This window comes from Camellia sinensis, chromosome 14 (genome assembly GCF_055761805.1).
Source record: "Camellia sinensis isolate YWXY chromosome 14, ASM5576180v1, whole genome shotgun sequence".
Lineage (NCBI taxonomy): Eukaryota > Viridiplantae > Streptophyta > Magnoliopsida > Ericales > Theaceae > Camellia > Camellia sinensis.
In genome coordinates this window covers 42,336,498-42,356,937 of record NC_138974.1, presented here as the reverse complement: position 1 = coordinate 42,356,937, position 20,440 = coordinate 42,336,498, and the positions used below count along the sequence as shown (strand labels likewise).

Genomic DNA, 20,440 nt, shown 5'->3' with positions numbered 1-20,440 from the left:
CTCTGTTATATCTTGTAATCGGCATTCCATCACCCTCTCCCACACTTTCATTATATGACACATTAGTTTGATTCATCTATAGTTGTTGCAATTCTAGACATCTCCTTTATTCTTATAGATTGACACTAAAATACTCTTCCTCCATTCATCTGGCATGTTCCTTAGTCAACTAAATTTTGCTAAACAATGTAGTCAACCAAGTAACCCCGTTTTTACCCAAACACTTCCAAGCTTCAATAGGGATATCATCGGGTCCTAAAGCTTTATTTGATTTCATCTTCTTAAGTGCAATCTCCACTTTAAAGTTTCTAATCCTGCGATAGAACCTATAGTCTTGGTTTATCGTATTACTAGCTATTTCTTCCCCTATTGTCCCATGTTCCTTAGTTAATAGTTTCTCAAAATAGTTCTTCTATCTTTCCTTAATCTCTTCATCCTTCACCAATACTTTAGAATCCTCACTCTTGATGCACTTAACTTGATTAAAATCTCTTATTTTCCTCCCCCATATCTTAGCAAGTTTGTATACCCTCTTCTCTCCCTCCTTACTATCTAGTCTAGTGTATAGGTCATCATAAGCTTTCAACTTAGCCTCTCTCACCACTTTTTTGACCTCCTTATTAGCCAATCTATAACTCTTAAGATTTTCCTCAGTTCTATCCTTTTGCCACTTTTTAAAGCACTCTTTTTTTACCTTAACTACCGCTTGAACCTCTTCCCTCTACCACCAAGTTTCCCTAGAACTGAGTCACATCCCTTTTGACTCTCCAAGTACTTCCGTTGAGATTCTCCTCATACAGTTGGCCATCAAGTTCCACATAGTGTTAGCATCATCTTCCAATTCCCAAGTACCTTCTTTATCCATTCTATTCTAAAATATTTCTAGTTTATTCCCTTTGAAGTCCCACCATCTCGTCCGACGACGCCCACCATCCTTCCTAGCTTGGTATTGCCCTCTAAAACATAAATCTAGTATCAAAATCCTATGTTGAGAGGCCAAGGTCTCTCCAGGAATCACCTTACAATAATTGCATTTTAGGCGATCTACTTAACTGATCCATTCTTAAAGGTTATCAAATGCTTCTCCCTCTTCTTATACATAGTATTGGCCACCACCAGGTCAGAAACTAACGCAAAATCTAAGATACTCTCTTCAGTCTCATTTCTGTCACCAAAACCGTATCCACCATGCACCCTTTCATAGCCTAGTTTATCTATGCCTACATAGCCATTAAAATCTCCACATATAACCAGGTTCTCTCCTACAGATATCTCTTGTAATATCTCATCCATTTGCTCCCAAAAATCTCTCTTAATCTGGTCATCTAATCCTACTTGAAGGGCGTATGCACTAATAACGTTCACTATATTCCCTCCAATAACTAATTTAACTAACATAATCCTATCCCATTTCCTAATGACCGCCACTACATTTTCCACAAGACCATTGGCAATTATGATTCATACCCCATTCATGCGTCTATCCTTACCACTATAATACAGTTTAAAACCGGTATCCTCAATTTCCCTAACTTTCTCACTCGTTCACTTAGTTTCTTGTACGCAAGCTATACTAACTCTCTTCCTAATTATAACATCTACCAATTCCATCGCCTTACCAGTTAAGATCCTATATTCCAAGTGGCTACCCTAAACCTGTAGTCTTGGACTAGCTTCTTTGCCTGCGCTCGTCCAGAAAAGCGCGAAAACCTTTGCCCATTTTTCACCGCACCCAGGTGTCGATGCAACGCCCTTTGCTCACTTTTCGAAACACCCAGAGGCAAACCCAACGCGTCACTTGAGGAGAACGACCTAGTATTTAAACAATTCAAAGTAAAATTCATTGTCATAAGACATTCGAGCGGCTTTCTTACGTGTTGACTGTCACTTACCTAACACACAACCCTCATCCTTAACTCGAACTTGGGACCAGCAGAGTTGTTAACAATCCTGACAGAGTTAAAGGATTTATAAACTTTAAAATTTTGTTTGGTTTTATGATGAGTTTGGGATGGATTTTTTTTTTTTTTTAAGTTGAATTGAATAGATGGATGTGAGAAGAAAAGAAAAAGAAAAAAAAAATAATGATTAATTGATATGTAAAATATGAAATAATAAAAGAGAAAAAAAAAATGATTGATTACAGTACAACACAGAGACATGATTTTGAATTTTTTTTTTTTCCCAAAATTTTTAACCAAACAAATTTTTAAAAAAATTTCTCAAAAATTATCTAACAAAACCAAACAAGGCCAACTTATTTCAAAGTTCAAACCAACTCATTGAAAAAACACATCATTCTTTAATTCTTCCTTTTTTCCTCCTTTTAATCCATATATATATATATATATATATATATATGTAAATAAATCAAGGATGGAACCAAAAATAAATCATAATTATATATAAACAAGAGAGAAATCCAAACAAATATTAATAACTCCCGTAAAACTGAAAATTTGAACTCTTAATTTTAATGAGACGTAAGAGCATGTAATACCATATGCCATAGAAGATCTCATGTCATGCCCAGCCCTGTTTCTATTTGCGTTTGTGTAATTTATTTATTTTTTGATTGGCGAAATCTCCAAAATAATGCCTGAACCCACAACAGGTTTCTTCTTCCTTTTCAATGCCAGAGAAAGATGATTCCTTCCACCATCCATACACTGATTAAAAGCACCCAATGCCATCCCTGATGACGTGTCTCCTCTTTGAACAGCACTTGGAACTCTGAAAAACAACTCTTGCTTCTTCATTACATCCTTTCAGTATCTGGGAGAAACCCTTTGCTTCTTGGTGTTGGTGTTGGTGTCGGTGTTGTTGATGTTTTACCTTAAGGCGCAATGAATATATTTTCTGCAGTGTGTGTACAGAATTATTTGAAGTTTGAACATTTTACACACTCCCAAACGTGATAAAAATGTGCTGTTTGGTTACAACACAAGAAGTAAAAATACAAGAGAACATGAGAAGACATGAATGCTAGAAGAGAGGTGCACCAAGATCTTCTTCTACCTTACCATCTTGGCATCTCTTGAGAAGCTGGAGTTGACCTCGCAAGTGCAATACCTGCCATATCCATAATGATGAGAAATCTACCACATGAAAATTAGAAATAAATTCCAAAACAAAAAAAAAAAAAATCTACTATATGAAGATATCAATACATAATAATGAAAAATCTACTATGTTGAAATCAGCCAGATATAATGAACTTGGAAGAGAAAATTACACATTTTGATTATATCTTGTTAAGCCAAGATGAGGCCACGGCTCACTAACAGCTTAGATATGGGAATGGTTTTAATTGTTTAACAAAAAAAGTATATATCCCCCAAATGCTACCAGTTGGCAAACCTCTAACAGATAACAGGAAACTGCAAAATTGATAGTGTAACTGAATACAGAAAAAGAAAAGTTCAATCAGATCACAACATGCTCTCTAGCATGTATATATACATATAAAAGAGCATCACCATATTCTGCAATGGGAACAATAATTATAGCAATTCCAAATATACTTTCAATGTTGGTATTCCCAAGTATGGTGTGCCGTTGGAGCAACAAAAAATTCATGCAATACCCAGCTATGCATGTGTACATACATGCTGAAACAAAAGGCACACATACAGATACAGATATACAAAGGGAAGGGGAGTTCATGTACTCATTAAAACTCACCAATATAAATAGTTAGTTTAATCAACCAATTTTATGGATGTCAATGGTCCAGCAATTCTGAATATGGTTTCCCCAAAAATAATCCAAAGTTTACTTCAATAACCTTCTTCTTCTTCTTCTTCTTTTTTTTTTTTTTTTTTTTTTTTTTTTTTTTTTTGGGGGGGGGGGGAAGTAATCAACTTCAAGAAGCACTAAAACAAGTTTAACATTATAGATTAAGGGTCTATTCTTTCAAGTTGAGATGAAATTAAAATTACAAATAAATAAATAATGAGGTATTTACATACAAGTCCTAATATATGAACTTCCATTAAGTCCTAACTAAGATTTTTTGAACTTTCAAGTCCTATTAAATGATTGTTCATCATTTATAATTATTTATAAAGAAACATGATGATTTGACGTTTATTTTGATTTTCAAAACTTTAAAATATCAACTTTAAAATTGAAAAAACTAAAAAAAATTGTGTGCAAAAAAAAAAAAAACTATACGTTTGTTTCTAGTTTTTTCAAAACACTTTTCAAAAAATTCTACTTTCTTATTTTCCGTATTTTTTGTTTTTACTGAATGTTTTTAATATTTTAAGCAATTTTTTTAATTGTTAGACACACCTAACATAAATACATTTAAAAAGTATAATTTTTTGTGAAATTTTTTTTAAAAAATTCATTAAATACCAAAAAAAAATAAATTAAAAATACGAAAATTCAGCATATTTTATGTATTTTTGTGTATTTATTAATTTTTTAAAATATTTTTTCACAAATATTTTACTTTTTAAATATATCTAAATAAGGTGCATCTAAAAAAGTAAAAAAAAAATGCTTAAAATTTTAAAAATATTTACTAAAAACAAAAACACACGAAAAACAAAAACTCAATTTTTAAAAAACTGAAATCAAATACTTTTTTTTTTTTTTTTTTGAAAAAACTGAATTAATTTTTTTGCAAAACTAAAAATTGTGTCTAAAGGAACATGACGATGGATCATTGATGTACAAAACTAAAAAAATAAATAAATAAATAACTTTAAAAATGAAAAAACTGATAATATTCTCAATTTTAAAACTGAAAAAAAAATGATAATATTCTCAGTTTTATTGGATAATTGAATCAAACAAATAAGTAGAAGGACAAAAAACGTTTAATCTCACGTTCTGTTTTTTTTTTTTCATCAGTTAGTAAAACAATTATCTAAAACATTACTATGCAAAATTGATAATGTTCTTAATTTAAAAATTGGAAAAAATTGATAATATTCTCAATTTTACTAAATAAGACTTATTAATTCAAAAAATTTTAAATAGAACCTAAGCCACCATAATATTTGTAAATAAGACTTTTAGATAATTAACTTACAAATATAATTTCAGAAGAAAAATAATCCAAAATAAACTTTAAAAATAAAAATAAAAAAAAGGTCCAGCTATTCTGAATATGGTTTCCCCAAAAATAATCCAAAATCAACTTCAAGAACCTATATTCTTTTGGCGAGTAATTAGCTTCAAGAAGCACTAACACAAGTTTGACATTATAGATTACGGGTCTATTCTTTCAAGTTGAGATAAAAATTAAAATTTTAAAAAAAATATATCATGCCAAAGAAGCTTAGAAATTATACGTTAACTAAACGGTATCACAACTGACGTAGTTTTCTCATTCCTTAGTGGACCATTCTGATACTCTATATATTTGTATAAGGTTGAAGAGTGGTGATTCATCCCACTAATTTTTGGACCACTAATAGCTCTAATGAGCTTAAAAAAAAAAAAAAAAAACAAACTCAAGCCAAAACATCACATCACTTTGGTGGGGGCCACTGTGCCACATCATTAGTGATGCTCTAGAGCTCCCAATTTAGTGCTCTAAAACATTATTCGGTCTCCTTATCATCTAGGTAATGGAAAGGATCTCAATCCCTTAGTGAGAGGTTACATTTACCTTTTATATTACCCATGAAAAGATTTTTAGGCGAAATGCAAGCTTATTTTCAAGTACTCAAACAAGAAGCTACCAGTTTGACTCTTAACTACAAACACATTAAATTCACTTGAGAACAAAATAAGTGAGAAGCGGCAATTAGAGAAATTAGAAAGCAATGTCACCATACCTCCTCTTGAAGTAGCGTAGGAAGGTTTTTAGTCGAAACAAGATTGCATATTTCCTGCAAAAGCTTCTCCTCCTTGATACCAGACCATGTTTCAGGAGGCAACGCCAATAAAAGAGCTGTCAGAACATCATTGCTCGCTGGGTGCGTCCCAGTGCCATCAGTTGGATTACAACCACAACAACTTGGCTCTGTTTGAGATGAAGGGACAAGCACATCGACCCCATGCTCACCATTACCATTCACCACCGTCCCAGACACTACTGTAACAAGCTTGTCACCATTAACTTTAAAGCAATTGACACCTGTTTCACGACAGCAGAACCCATTTGATGAGCCCGACATCCCTGATAAAAGCACCGCCCCCTGGCAACAGACACGTGCTGCGATATCAGGTAAATTATCTTCATGTGCTGCCATTGGTATGGCTCTGCAGCATGACCTCTCTGAAGACAAAAATTCTGTCACGTGTCTATAAAGACCAGTCTCCTGCACTTGTTTCAATACCTCTTCCTACAAACAGGAAATTGGGCCTCTAAAATTTCAACAGGTAGTGCAGTAAACTGTAGAATGAGATTAAATTAACAAATAATAAAAATGGAGTACACTAAGTTATAAAAACCTTGACAGCAAGTCTTCCTTTCTCTTCTTGGCTCAGACTTTGACCACCATCCTCCTCTCGTCTCCGAACTTCTGCAACCCACTTGATGAACTCCCCAAAATCTGAAGGGATAGATGATAAAATAACAGAAAGCACATTCTTAATGTCTTTCACATCATCTGATTTTAATAGGCAAGGAACATCATCCACTAAGTACGTTGCAATGCTGATCCAACTCTCATGTTTACAGCTCTGCAAAAAAATTCAGAGCAATATGCTTCATCAGTAAATATATATATATATATATATCAATATCAATAAATCCTTAATAAAATTTGTGCGCACAGGCGTGTGTGCATGTGCGTGTGCATGTTAGCAGGTGCAGACATTGACATTGTCAATCCACCATCATAACAGAATTGTTGTTCCACACTCAACACTGAGAAAATATAAATGAACAATTTTTTAGAATGTGAGAAAAATATAATGAACATGGACAAGATAAAAAAGATATCAATGAATCCTTAATTAAATAGTGCGCTTGTTAGTAGGTGCAGACATTGACATTGCCAATCCACCTAATTGAATCATACCAGGGTGTAGAGCAGTGATGGCTCTCTATGGAGCTTAGATATTAGCATGAACCTGGAAAAATTATCAAACTTCAAATAGTTAAAAGAAAACTATTGTCATAAAGACATTGGAGTCAACTATGATATCACAGGAAAAAATTTACTAGTATCATAACATAAAAAATAGTCAACAAAATTAACGGAGTAGGATAATATTGCACAATGCAGATAAAAAGACCAAATGAGCATAAATAAAGAACCAGATTAACTACACTTCTCCCAAAGGCTCTTCTATTTTCATGTTTTTTGTTCCTATAGCACAAAGGTGAAGAGGGTCACTCTTGGTAGACAATGATTAGATGTTGAGCAAGCAACCAATCTCAATTCTGCATTTCTATATGTAACATCATCAATATATGATATCTGACCGGAAAATATATCTATATAGATGTTATCTGTCTAAATTAAACAAAGATATGTATGGATAAATGGAAAATATCTGCGTCACATATGTAGCTGAATAGTTGCTATGCTATCACACTTCTCTAGTATATAAAGATAGTTTCTACTTCTCATATAGGAGTTTGGCCAAGTCATTACCCATAGGACAGTTTCCTCTAGAACTAACATTTTTGTATATATCAAACAAAAAGAGAAACCCCAAGAAGAATATATATTGACTATAACAGAGATAAGAAAATTTCAAATGTATCTCATTTTCCAAAGTACAGACAAACACCAGATGTCTATAGCTTGCATGGAAATACATAAGAATGAAAGACTGCCCCCAAAAAGTCCATGACTGAGATAAAGTGATCTTATAATTTCACCAGATGAAGCATGGACAAAGACATACCCCCTACGTTGGCCACTTGCTCCATCAAGAGTATCCATGGCTTCCCAAAGGAGTGTGAGTGGAACCCAATGAGGAGGATACTTAAAACGCGCAACATCCAAAATAAGTGCCATGTCCTTTCCAGCATGGTAACCACCAATTGGTGAGAAGTGACCTGCTCCTGTCTGAAATAAAGATCAAAATCAAAATAATTCAATAAACTATTCAACACAAGGGAACAAAAGTAAGAACCAACAAAAATACATGAATAATTCAAATATATGTATTGAGTTTTATGAATATTATTCACCAGTCAAGGTAAGGTTTTCCTATATGACAATAAAGAACTCATGCCACAAAGATAGGATGGTGTTATTCATGTCATGTTTTACCTAGTCAATCCCTCTTATATGTCTTCAAATAAGAAAATAATTTACAAAAATATTCTAAAGATACAACCTAAGAAGCACGGATACGGATGCGGATGCGGATGCGGATGCGAATGCGGATACGGATACGGATGCTGAGACACGGTGATTTAAAAAAAAAATAGGGACATGGACACGGACACGGTGGGGACATGCCAATAAAATATATTTTCATATATTTTTATTTGCAATTTAAATTAATATTACATCCACAAACAATCAATATTAACAAAAACTAACTCTAATTCTATATATCTATATAATAAAGCAGGATGGTTTTTGAATTTGTGATTTGTTCTACTAGAACATTTGGACGACTCAGATCTATTCAAATTACAAAACAACAGCTAAGATTTATTTTTCAAATAATATCCGACATGAACATTTTCTATTTTCCCGCTTCTCTCTATTACTTTTTCTTTTTCTCACCCATCCTTCTATGATCCCATAATCCCACCTTCCTCCTTCTTTTCCTTTTATTTTTTTATTTTCTCCCATTTTTATTCTTCTCTCTATTTTTTTTTTCTCATTTTTTTCACTTATTTTTATTCATATTATATGGAAAAGTCTGCAATCCCAGAATTAGGGGCCAGATTTTACTGTGTGTAGTAGAGATTATATTCATGAATTTTTTAGTCCACAAATTAAATGAATTTGAACAATTAATTATTATTTTTAAATATATTGAATACCTGATAGATTTCGTAAATTTAGATCTCATATGAATCTTCAACATCTATATAATAAAGCAGGATGGTTTTTTAATTTGTCCTACTAGGACATTTGGACGTCCCATATCTATTCAAATTATAAAACAACGGCTGAGATATATTTTCCAAAAAATGTCCTACATGTACATTTTCTATTTTCTCGCTTCTCTCTCTTACTTTTTCCTTTTCTCACCCATCCTTCCATGATTCCATAATCCCACCTTCCTCCCTCTTTTCATTTTATTTTTTTATTTTCTCTCATTTTTATTTTTCTCCCTATTTATTTATTTTTCTATTTTCTCTTTTTTGTTCAATATATTTTACACATATTTCCATACATTGCATGTATACACGTAATACACTAGGATAGTACGGGCATACATATAATTTCCGTATAATTATATAAGCAAAAGCAATATTGTATGTATGCCCGTGGAAATTGTATGTATGCTAGGCACATCTATCTATCTATCTATCTATCTATCTATCTATCTATCTATATATTGCATAAGCCAAAACGAGTTTTCGTGAGGAATTTTATGAGAACTCCAAAATTTTATAATAAATTTGTGAATTTATCAAATTAAAAAATAAATTTAAATAGCATTGGGATTATAATTATATTCTAATCCTAACATTATTTATACCGTGCCTTCAGGTACGGGCATACGCTAGTATATATATATTTTAAGAAAAGTACTTTTAAATTAACACTTACATTTGTATCTTTTTTTATGGATGGCCTATTATTAAATATTTAAATCTAAGAAAATAATAATAAACATTCAACATCCATCAAAAGCACTAAAGAAAATAGGAGAAAAGACAACTTGGCATGTCCCTAGTGTGTCCCGAAGTGTCCCCAACGTGTTCCCTGAAAATAAATTAATTAAATAAAGGGACACGCCACATGATGTCCCCGCCATGCCCATGTGTCCGACATGGATACAACACTTGTTTTAAAGTGTCGGTGCTTCATAGGATACAACACTTCAGTGCATTAATATATCCACTTGGCAATGCTTTATCTAGACTGGAGATGATGTGACAACTATGAAGCCAACTAGGTGGCAGTGGATATCCAACTATCAACACTCACAGACACGTGCATAATCTTATGCCAGAAGAGATGGAGTTACATTTGGGTCTACAACAATATAAGTACATTCTTGCCAGTTTGGCACATAGAAGGATAATTGTAAGAACAAAACAAAACAAAACAAAAAAATCAAACAAATAAATAAATAGTTCGATCTTGACAAATACCTGCTGAAAGCTTCCTCGATGATATGATGAGATCACATGACAATCATCCGAACTGGAACAAGCCATGACATACTTACGAAAATCATCAATGGTGCTTTGATTTGTGCGAAAAGCTTCAACTCTTGCTCCAGAACAGTGAGCCAAACATACAAGCTTTCCAAATGAAATGCCTGTAGCTTTAACCTTCTCCAATGGCTCACAACAATCCAACATAGATTCATCAAACCATCTCCAGGGCCCTACATGAGAGTGTGATATCCACATGCCACATGAATTCAGAGCAGAAGGAGGAGGAGGCGGAGGAGGAGGAGGAATTAGAAATATGTGTGTGTTCATGCATATTACACACATATTAATGTATGTATCTATGAAGGCATATGGTAGTGCAGTTTAAAAGGTCATTCACTGAAGTCAGTGACATGAATCCCAGACAACCACACAAACAATGACCTTAACCCTCCACCTATACAGGTAATCTCAAGCAAGTCTTAGTCACACCAGCAGCACCTACAGAAGAAAAGTGTACATATATACATATATATCCTGGCATGGCATGAAAACACATATATTTGTGTCTTAAACACTACATACAGATACCACTCCTGCATTGGCTCACTCAAAATTCAAATCTAGTTGATCTAACTTAACTAAAAACATAACAATCCACCCGAGTTAGCCTCAAAGTGGATGCTTCAAGTTTACCAATAAAGCATGCTGCTAAAACCATGGAGAATGTGAAACCCGTGTCAAAACAGTGTTCTGAAGAAAGGTCCCCAAGAGATGCTTGCAAGGTCTCCATCCATCACTCAAACCATTCCTTTTTCTTGTTGCAAATTTAAACAGTTCAAAGAACACATCTGCTAATATGCTATTACTAAAATATTAATAATTACCTTTCCATTTTCTTCCCGGATCAATAGCAAGGGCATTCATGACCATGGAAAGGCTGGCTAATCCACAATAGGCAGGCTCTGATTGCGTCTGAAAGTAAGAGATCAGCTTGAAAAAGCCTTCCATTGTACCACTTTGAATGGCTTCTAAAAAGAGTTGCTGCAGTTCCAAAATGTAAAAATTTATTGATCACTTATAGAGACAGAAAAATTAGGTGCACCAATTTTTTATGATAAGAAGCTATACTGAAACTTTATCACAATTACCAACGGGAATAAAAAATAAGCTAACAATATATATATTGAGATCTATTGGGGATGCTTCCACAGCAAATGTATGTGATTAGGTAACAACTTTCATTCTCTTAAACTAAGCAAATTTTTAATATCCCAACGGCTAGAGCTAAGTTAAGGGTTTTTAGCCTTTTTAGGGTGCCATCGAGAGTACTAGAGTGAGACAGATATATTTCTTGGAAGCATGACATACAAGTGAGAATTGCATCAAACCTGAATTGAAAATTATTTTTTCATGATACACACTTGGTTGAGAAGTGTACTGTCAGACGAACATAGATGAATACACTAAAAACCAATCAAAAAATATAATAGTTACAAACTACAACCTCTTTCCAAAATAAAAGAAAGGAAATACAAATACTCCACGTAAAGTAACATTAGTTGTAGGTCATGTCCAGGATTGATTGACAAGTTATTCATTATTTCTTTGTTTGTAGATTTAAGTTCACCATTAAGGTGCTTTTTGCTTCTTTTTTAAATTTCATAAAAACTAATTTTTGTTAAAGCTAATTCAAGAGCGTCCATGAGGAAAGAAGCAACAAAGTTAGTCATCAGACTCATTCCAATATGGAATAAACAAGGATGCCACAGGAGAAGATGATGAAGAATAATAAAGAGAACCCCCACACATTCATCTAAGAATGATACAAGTTGTTAAACTTTCTTTCCATTAAAGGCTTCAACTAGGTAGCATATTACAATTTTCCATCCCTTCTCCCTTGCACATCAAAATTGTATCACTCCCTTATGCACACAAAAGGCACAAATGCGAGCTGATTATAAATTGGGTTTTGTTGACAAATGTCACTGAGTTGCAAAAAAAAGGAAATCAACGCGAGACACTTTTCATCAATTTCAAAACCCTTTCAAAATAGATTTACTGTACAAAAAAAAAAAAAAAACAAAAACAGTAGATTCACTGATGAAACCAAGCACACAGGATCATATAACGTAATCACAAAGGGCAAGACAGATACTAGCAGACTTCGATCAATCACCAATTGTTTCAATTTCACCCATCCACAACAATGCCTTCACACCATCGATCGCCACACTAAACAATTCAAACTCAACAACAAAAATTCAACGAAAAAAACAAAAAACAATAATAAAAATACCAAAAGAATTATCAAGCATTACCGTAACTAAGACAATTCAGTGATTCACATGACTATACAATACTAAGGCCCTGTTTGGCAAGTTCGGTTTGGGATTTTTTGGGCTAAAATCCAAAAATAAAAAATAAAAAACAAAATAGACTAAAATAATCAATAAAATAAAATATCACATCAAATCCATAATTACTTTTACTTTTTTCTCACAAATATCACAATAATTACTTTTACTTTTTTTCTCACAAATATCACAAGTACCCAAAACCAAAATAAAACATATCCATCTTCCCAACCACATATATTTTGACCTATTAAAATAGTCAAAAAAAAAAAAAAAAAAAAATTAAAATAACTTACTAAAATAGCCAACTTCCCAAACGAGGCCTAATACACTTCACATTCATAAAAACCTAATTTCATAGAATGATAGTGATTTCGAGTGATCTGAAAAGAAATCGAAAGAAGCTGACCTTTCCTTCAGAAGAAGCGAAATCAATGGCCGGAGGAGATGGTAAAACACGCCGATACAAGCCTGCCATTGCCATGTCTGTCGATCGAATTCTTCGCAAGTCGGTCTGTGTGTGTGTGTGTGCGCTCTGTGCTCTTTAGGGTTTCGTTTCGTGAAACATAGATTTGAGAGAGAGAGAGAGAGACGGCGTTACGACGCCCCGCGTAAAAACACGGCTTTCAAAACTGGGTGCTTGTTAATTCTCCAAATTGTCCTTTTTATACAATTTGCCACTGATACGACGTCGTTGTAATTTTGGAGATGAATTAGGGGTAATGACGTAATTTTACTGCTTTGTTTGTGTGACGGAGTAAACTTTGTTTTGAAAGCCACGGAGTGAACTTGACTCGTTCGGTTCGCGTGGCAGCAATTAGGTAATTGGCGAGTAATGGGAAAAAAACGAGCGGCGTTTGTACGTTGTTGTGTGCTTTTTCATTTATTTCACGTGCAAGATTAACAAATATTTTCTTACTAATGGACTATTAACATGTTTTAGTAAATATAATAATTTTGAGGATTTTTTTAAAAGAAAATTATAAATATATTGTGTGAGATTTATTTAAAATATAAATTATTTTTTATGGTTTAGAAAATTACATATAATTTCTTGTCATAATTTTTTATATAACAGAATTAACTAAAAAAATAAAATTTTTAGTTACTCTTCTATATAATAATAAAATTGCCTGAATTATTATTTGAAATAAATTTCTGACATTATTAAAATAGAAAATTATTTATAAGTCCTATTAGAGAAACTTATGCTACATATGGTCTGTACGAGCACGAAATAATTCTTCTCGTATGATCTTGTTGATCAAGTTTACGCTCCTCCAAACAACGTTGCTTTGCCACCTGAAAACACAAACATGAGCTAACCAGCGGGTGTGTGCCAGAAACCCCTCTGATGCCTAAGTCAGCAACTAGACAATAGACAATAAGTTTTGTGTATTCTAGAGTAAGAATTGGGATACCTGTCCATAGGTCTGGTCATGAGCTTTTATAGACATTACTTTAGCACAATCCTAGTAGGATTCTAACTCCCCCTTTGAGAGTCTTCCTAGGAATCACACACCCTTGCACAATCCCAGTAGGACTCTAACTCTCCTTAGCAGAGTCCTACAAGGAGTCTCATCACTGCAAGCCAAGTGAGATGGCTGAACCCTTTACCTCGGTTATACATTTTTGACCGAACTGCCTTATCTCAGTCCCCTACCATTCGGACCGTGTGATCGAAATTCGATCTATCGAATGCCACCCTACCGAGCTATACACAGCTCGGCCCTCGCTATTGATGTTACCTCGGTTTTGTCTGTTTAGACCAAGGTAACTGCAGCAGTCTCCGACCGAACTAACAAGGACGAGGTCCAACTTGTGAAGCCCAAACACCTCGCCCCATAGTTCGGCCTAAATCCGAAATATGAGATGTCTTCTTGGCCTAAGACTGAGCTACACCAGCCCTTACTCAGCCCATTGCGCGGCCCAACTTCCAAAGAAGACTTTTCCTAGCTTGGCCCAATTTGATTACAAATTACTCTCTCAATTGCCCCTTAATTCCATCTGCATATCATGATTGCGATTATTTTTCCTTCAGCCGAGCTAAGAACACCCTACTCTGCCGAGCTAAAAAGTTTGTTCGACCCCCAATAAGCCTTGTCAGTTGCTCAACATGTTCTTCTATTAATCTGGTACAATGTCATTCCCAGAATACATAGCGTGCCCCCAATATCCACGTTCTCCTGTTACCACCGTCATGCCAAAAATTTGAATAGCTCTGTTTTTTTGCCTTCAACGTATATATCCTTCGAGTTTGCAATCGTATGGCCAGTCATTCTTTCTGTGTCTCGCTGAGTAGACTAACTCGGTTTATACTAACTCTGCCAACCTGCTTTGGCCGAGATAGCCATCTTGGTCCAGGAATTCAAAAATTTGTTGGTCAAACCTACCAACCTGCTTTGGCCGAGGTAACCATCATCCCGGCAAAAGAGTTCAAAAAATTTGTTAGTCAAACCTGCCAACCTGCTTTGGCCGAGGCAACCATCATCCCAGCCAAAGAGTTCCAAAAAATTTGTTGGTCATACCTGCTAACCTGCTTTGGCCAAGGTAACCATCATCCCGGCCAAAGAGTTCTAAAAATTTTGTTGGTCATACCTGTCAACTTCCTGCAGCCTAGATCCTCATCTCGGCTTAGGAGAGCTAAATGTTGGTTATTCTTGCCAACTTTCTTCAGCGCGGATCCTTATCTCGACTTGAAGAAGAGCTAAATGCTTGGCCATTCCTGCCAAACTTCTTGATTGCCCCCCAGTCGGGCAAAGACTTGTCGGTCAAACCTGCCAACTTCCTGCAGCCTAGATCCTTATCTCGGCTTAGGGGAAGTGTTGGTTTTTTCAGCTAACCTCTTCAGCCCAAATCCTAATTCTAGCTGAAGAGAGCTCAAAGTTGGTTATTCCGGCCAACTCTGAGCGAAGTGTTTGATTTTTCCAGCCAAACGTCCTGTAGCTTGGATCCTTATCCTCGGCTTAGGAGAAGTGTTGGTTTTTCCAGCCAACCTCTAAGTTGGTTATTCCTGCCAACCTTGAGTAAAGTGTTTGGTTATTCCGACCAAACGTCCTACAGCCTGGATCCTTATCCTGGGCTTAGGAGGGGTGTTGGTTTTTCCAGCCAACCTCTAAGTTGGTTATTCCTGCCAACCTAGAGTAAAGTGTTTGGTTATTCCGACCAAACGTCCTGCAGCCTGGATCCTTATCCTGGGTTTAGGAGGGGTGTTGATTTTTCCAGCCAACTTTTAAGTTGGTTATTCCTACCAACCTCTTCTGTTGCCCCCTAGTCGGGCAAAGACTTTTCAGAAAGAGTTGGTCAAACCTGCCAACCCACTTTGCCCCTAGTTGGGCAAAGATTTTTGCGCGGTCGATCCTACTTGTCAACCGTGTTATCTTTTGCCGAAGGTGTTTTGTCCGACATCGCTGTTGTGCCAGACTCTGCCTTGGTGCGCGCCCCATCTTCCTCTACCCTGATGTGTTGGTGCACTCTTTCCATCAGGGCTTCCATAGTAAGGGGCAGCGTCATTGTCATTGAATCCCTCAACTCAGTTCACGATATTCTGCTTCAGTTAATTTTACACCATCAAATACATACTGCTCGTCTTCTATATCATCTCTAAGCTCCTTCAGTTTCTTCAAATACTCTTGCCTTGAAACTTTCCTTGGAGCTCCAATGTCATCTTCTTCCAAAGCATTAGATCTCTGAACAGCTTCTTCTTCATCCCTCTGTGTTAATTTTGGCTCAGCTAGCTTCCCTGTTGCTGCTGCATCCCGCTCTTTGGTTACGCAATTGTTTTTCCTCCGACTCAGAACCATCATCATCATCCTGAGAAGTCCGTCTTTTAACTCGTCTTTCTTCTTCACTGCTCTTCTTTTTCTTCAAATTTTCCTTCTCTGTCGTCGTCTTCTTCGACTTTCTCTGCTTCGAATCCTACTCCTCTGTCTCTGACTCCTTTTTTCTTCCCTTTGCCTTTTATCTGGCTCTTCATAGACTCTATGTCAGCCGCCATGCTTCTTATTACTTTGTCTTGCTCCCTTGCGCAATCTTTGAGAACCTGAGTATCTATCTTCCGCCTCTGTCTATCAGGGCTTTGAGAGCGGTGTGGACTTGAGCCCTGTCTTTCTCTTGCTTCTCTCTGCGGATTCCTTCACTGGGGATCTAATTCCGCCATGGGTGGGATAAAAGGTAAACCTTCGCGCCTCCCATCCCCTTCCGGTGTTTGTCCATCGATAGCAGATTGTGGCGAGTCTTTATTGTGCGTCATTACTTTCAACTATAGAGGAAAACTTGATCGAGAGGTTTTGTTCTTTATGAAATTCCCACAGACGGTGCCAAATAAAGCCACCGGTCCCCGTGCCTTGCACATATTGTCCGCTTTGGCATTCCGACCGCACGGTTTTGTTCCTCCCCCACTAGGGGAAAAGGCCTATGCAAGGTAAGAGGAGCTAGCCTGCTTATAAGGTGGGAAAGTAGTCCCTCACAGACCGATGTGGGATTTCCCGCACATTAGCCCCCAACCGCGCTGGCTCCGGTCACCCCGGAGAGAGTTCCCACAGATGGCACCAATTGTACAAGCACGAAATAATTATTCTCGTATGATCCTGTTGATAAAATTTGCGCTCCTCCAAACAACGTTGCTTTGCCACCTGAAAACACAAACGTGAGCTAACCGGCGGGTGTGTGCCGGAAATCCCTCCGATGCCTAAGTCAGCAACTAGACAATAGACAATAAGCTCTGTGTATTCTATAGTAAGAATTGGGATAACTGTCCATAGGTCTGGTCATGAGCTTTTATAGACTTTACTTTGGCACAATCCTAGTAAGATTCCAACTCTCCCTTTGAGAGTCCTCCTAGGAATCACACACCCTACTCACTACCAACCAAGTGAGATGGTTTTGCACAATCCTAGTAGGACTCTACTCTCCTTAGCAGAGTCCTCCTAGGAGTCATACTCCTACTCACTACCAACCAAGTGAGATGGTTTGTACAATCCCAGTAGGACTCTAACTCTCCTTAGCAGAGTCCTACTAGGAGTCTCATCACTGCAAGCCAAGTGAGATGGCTGAACCCTTTACCTCGGTTATACATTTTTGACCGAACTGTCTTATCTCGGTCCCCTACCATTCGGACCGTGTGATCGAAAGCCGATCTATCGAATGCCACCCTACCGAGCTATACACAGCTCGGCCCTCACTATTAATGTTACCTCGGTTTTGTCTGTTTAGACCGAGGTAACTGCAGCAGTCTCCAACCGAACTAACACTACTACAAAAATAGATAAAGATCACACTTTTTTTGTGTGATGTTTGTTATTTAATCACACCTTTTTAGTTTTATTAAAGTGTAGTCTTTGGGAGTGTGATTAAAAGGGGTTATTTTTAATCACACTTTTTAAGTGTGATTAAAAAGTGTGATTAAAAATATTTAGATCACACCTTTTAAGTGTGATTAATAACAGTTAGATCACACCTTTTAAGTGTGATTAAAACATTTAGATCACACCTTTTAAGTGTGATTGATAACATTTAGATCACACCTTTTAAGTGTGATTAATAACAGTTAGATCACACCTTTTAAGTGTGATTAAAACATTTAGATCACACCTTTTAAGTGTGATTGATAACATTTAGATCACACCTTTTAAGTGTGATTAAAAACCTTTTAAGTGTGATTAAAAACATTTAGATCATACCTTTTAAGTATGATTGTTAACATTTAGATCACACCTTTTAAGTGTGATTAAAAACATTTAGATCACACCTGTGCGGGGAGCAAATATTCCGGCAAGCCCGTACTCCTTTCTTCCGAGCTCCGTCTCTGTCCAATCACCTGCGAGCCAATAAGGGTGAGCTACCCGGCGGTGTGTGGCCGGAAAAACCCTCCGACGATCAAGTTAGCACACACCTTAGGATATAGAGAGAGAGAGAAAGAGGAGTGAATGAGTGTAAGAATTTCCTTACAGAATGTTCATCCTTGCGTATGGGGGCCGCAGACATACTTATATACCCTCTGCGCCCCATATCCACTCCCAGTCATCTCCTGACACGTGGCTCCGCTTTCCCATCTGTCAGCATAAACCTTGCCGATCATCACCTAATCACAACTGCCTGTCTTCTCAGCTGGAGCTCGGCAGCCGGGCTGCTCTATCCACAGCCGTGCTGTGCTTCATACCCAAGCGCTTCACTGGCTAGGCCCAGGGAGGACCGGGCTAGGCGGCATCTCGGCCAAGCCAAGCCCGGGACACCTCCTGTGGTCGGCCTTCATGCCGATCAAACGGTTTCCTCGGTTGACCACGCCTTTCTGGGCGCCGGTCGCTCAGCTTGTCTGGCTTCAGCCATCCCCTGATCAAGCAGGTCGGTCCAACCGAGCACTGCCTTGCCGAGCTTTTTTACGGTCCGGGACGGCGCACACTTGGCCCAATTCCTACCCGGGCCAAGTTCTGACAGCCCATCTTCGGGCGAATAGTCGATCATCTCGGCCCCATGCACGGTTGGGCTCTCAACCCGCTCGGTCGTTGCCTCGGCCCAATACCAGGTCATAAACCACCCTCTCAACACCTTTTAAGTGTGATTAAAAATATTTAGATCACATGTTTTAAGTGTGATTAATAACTAATAAAATACGTAATTAATAATTAGATAAGATCACATGTTATATGCATTTAAAGAATGTAATACACACTATATACTATATTTTGAATCACAACCATATATTGAATAGAATAACATCATATATTTCATAAATGAAAGTTCAATGTTCAAAAATATATACTCCAAAGGAATTAGTAAAAAGTTTTTAACTGTGCTTACATATATTAAAAAATAAAAAATAAAAAACTTGAAAAAACTAAGTTGTTGAATTCTTTGACCATATTTTGCATATCTCCAGGAAATTTTTGACCTGAAAAATAAAAACACAAAATAATTCAGAAACCACTAGAAGCATATGAATGAACTTACTATTTTTGTAGAGACTATTCTTGTCTTACAAAAGACAATTTTCTCATCACACTAACTCTTCATCCCCTGCATCAATAGAAAAGGAATAACAACTTTAATTGTTACTAGTATAAAACGTTTGTATTACCATATATAAATATGACATATACATAGAATCAATAAATCCAAAATAAAAATCTTCAATGTATGGCTAAATATTTTAAAGTCATAAAACCAAAAATATATATAGAATCAACAAATCCAAAATTATAAATCAAACATAACAAATCCACAGCCAAGTGGTTCATTCCATGTATCCTTAGAAATTGCAAATGCCCCATTAGCCTGTGATTCCCAAACATACCTGAAAGTCAACAAATTAGATACATCCACAGTTACATTTGTTAAATTTTCGACTGTAAGAACAACTACTCGAGTTCACTAGAAAAAGGATATGAATTCAAAGGCATACTGTTTATCTTCATTATGTTTGCTAATGACTTCAACATAGTCAGCGACAAGATAAACAGAGTAGAACCCAACGCCAAACTGCCCAATGAGATTAAGGTCTCCACTTGTCTGCATTTTCTCCACAAAAGTTGTATAATATTAGAATAAATTCAATTACAGACCATTAATTATTAATTCCCCCCAAGGAAGAAGTTGACATTGTACCAATAAAACACTCAGCCTTATTAATAAAATAAAATACCTAAAGTTCCAGATTTAGCTATTGTTTCCAGTCTTTGAAGATACAAGAATTTATTGTCTCGTAAAATGCCTAACAAAAACCCTACAAGCACAAAATGCATCGATGTCTCACAAAACCTCGGCTCCCAATATTGAAATTGGGCACTTAACGTTGGTAAGAACAAGCTATCAGTCACACACACACACACACACACACACACACACACACATGTTATGAGCTTAAGAAGTGTGAAAT

The 20,440-nt window shown here is 36.3% G+C and overlaps 1 protein-coding gene and 1 long non-coding RNA gene across 5 annotated transcripts; both read right to left on the bottom strand.

Moving 5' to 3' along the window:
* Positions 1-2,379: 2,379 nt before the first annotated feature.
* On the bottom strand, positions 2,380-13,422 carry LOC114302608 (glutathione gamma-glutamylcysteinyltransferase 1). 3 transcript variants are annotated; one of them, XM_082906992.1, is made up of 9 exons: positions 12,977-13,422; positions 11,098-11,254; positions 10,205-10,443; positions 7,822-7,985; positions 6,987-7,038; positions 6,415-6,645; positions 5,796-6,305; positions 3,019-3,072; positions 2,380-2,859 (listed from the first exon to the last, which is right to left on the bottom strand). In XM_082906992.1, exons 1-9 carry the CDS (start codon positions 13,049-13,051, stop codon positions 2,674-2,676), a joined length of 1,668 nt encoding a protein of 555 aa, XP_082763118.1. In that variant the 5' UTR covers positions 13,052-13,422; the 3' UTR covers positions 2,380-2,673. The 3 variants fall into 3 exon arrangements, with proteins under 3 accessions (XP_082763118.1, XP_082763121.1, XP_082763119.1); XM_082906995.1 differs by having other exon boundaries at positions 3,024-3,072; XM_082906993.1 differs by having other exon boundaries at positions 2,830-3,072.
* Positions 13,423-19,268: 5,846 nt separating this feature from the next.
* Positions 19,269-20,398, bottom strand: LOC114278604 (uncharacterized). Of its 2 annotated transcripts, XR_014350663.1 has the most exons (3): positions 19,780-20,398; positions 19,545-19,581; positions 19,269-19,456 (listed from the first exon to the last, which is right to left on the bottom strand). It is a non-coding gene; the product is annotated as an uncharacterized LOC114278604 (long non-coding RNA). The 2 variants fall into 2 exon arrangements; XR_014350662.1 differs by having other exon boundaries at positions 19,269-19,581.
* Between the last annotated feature and the right edge of the window lie 42 nt (positions 20,399-20,440).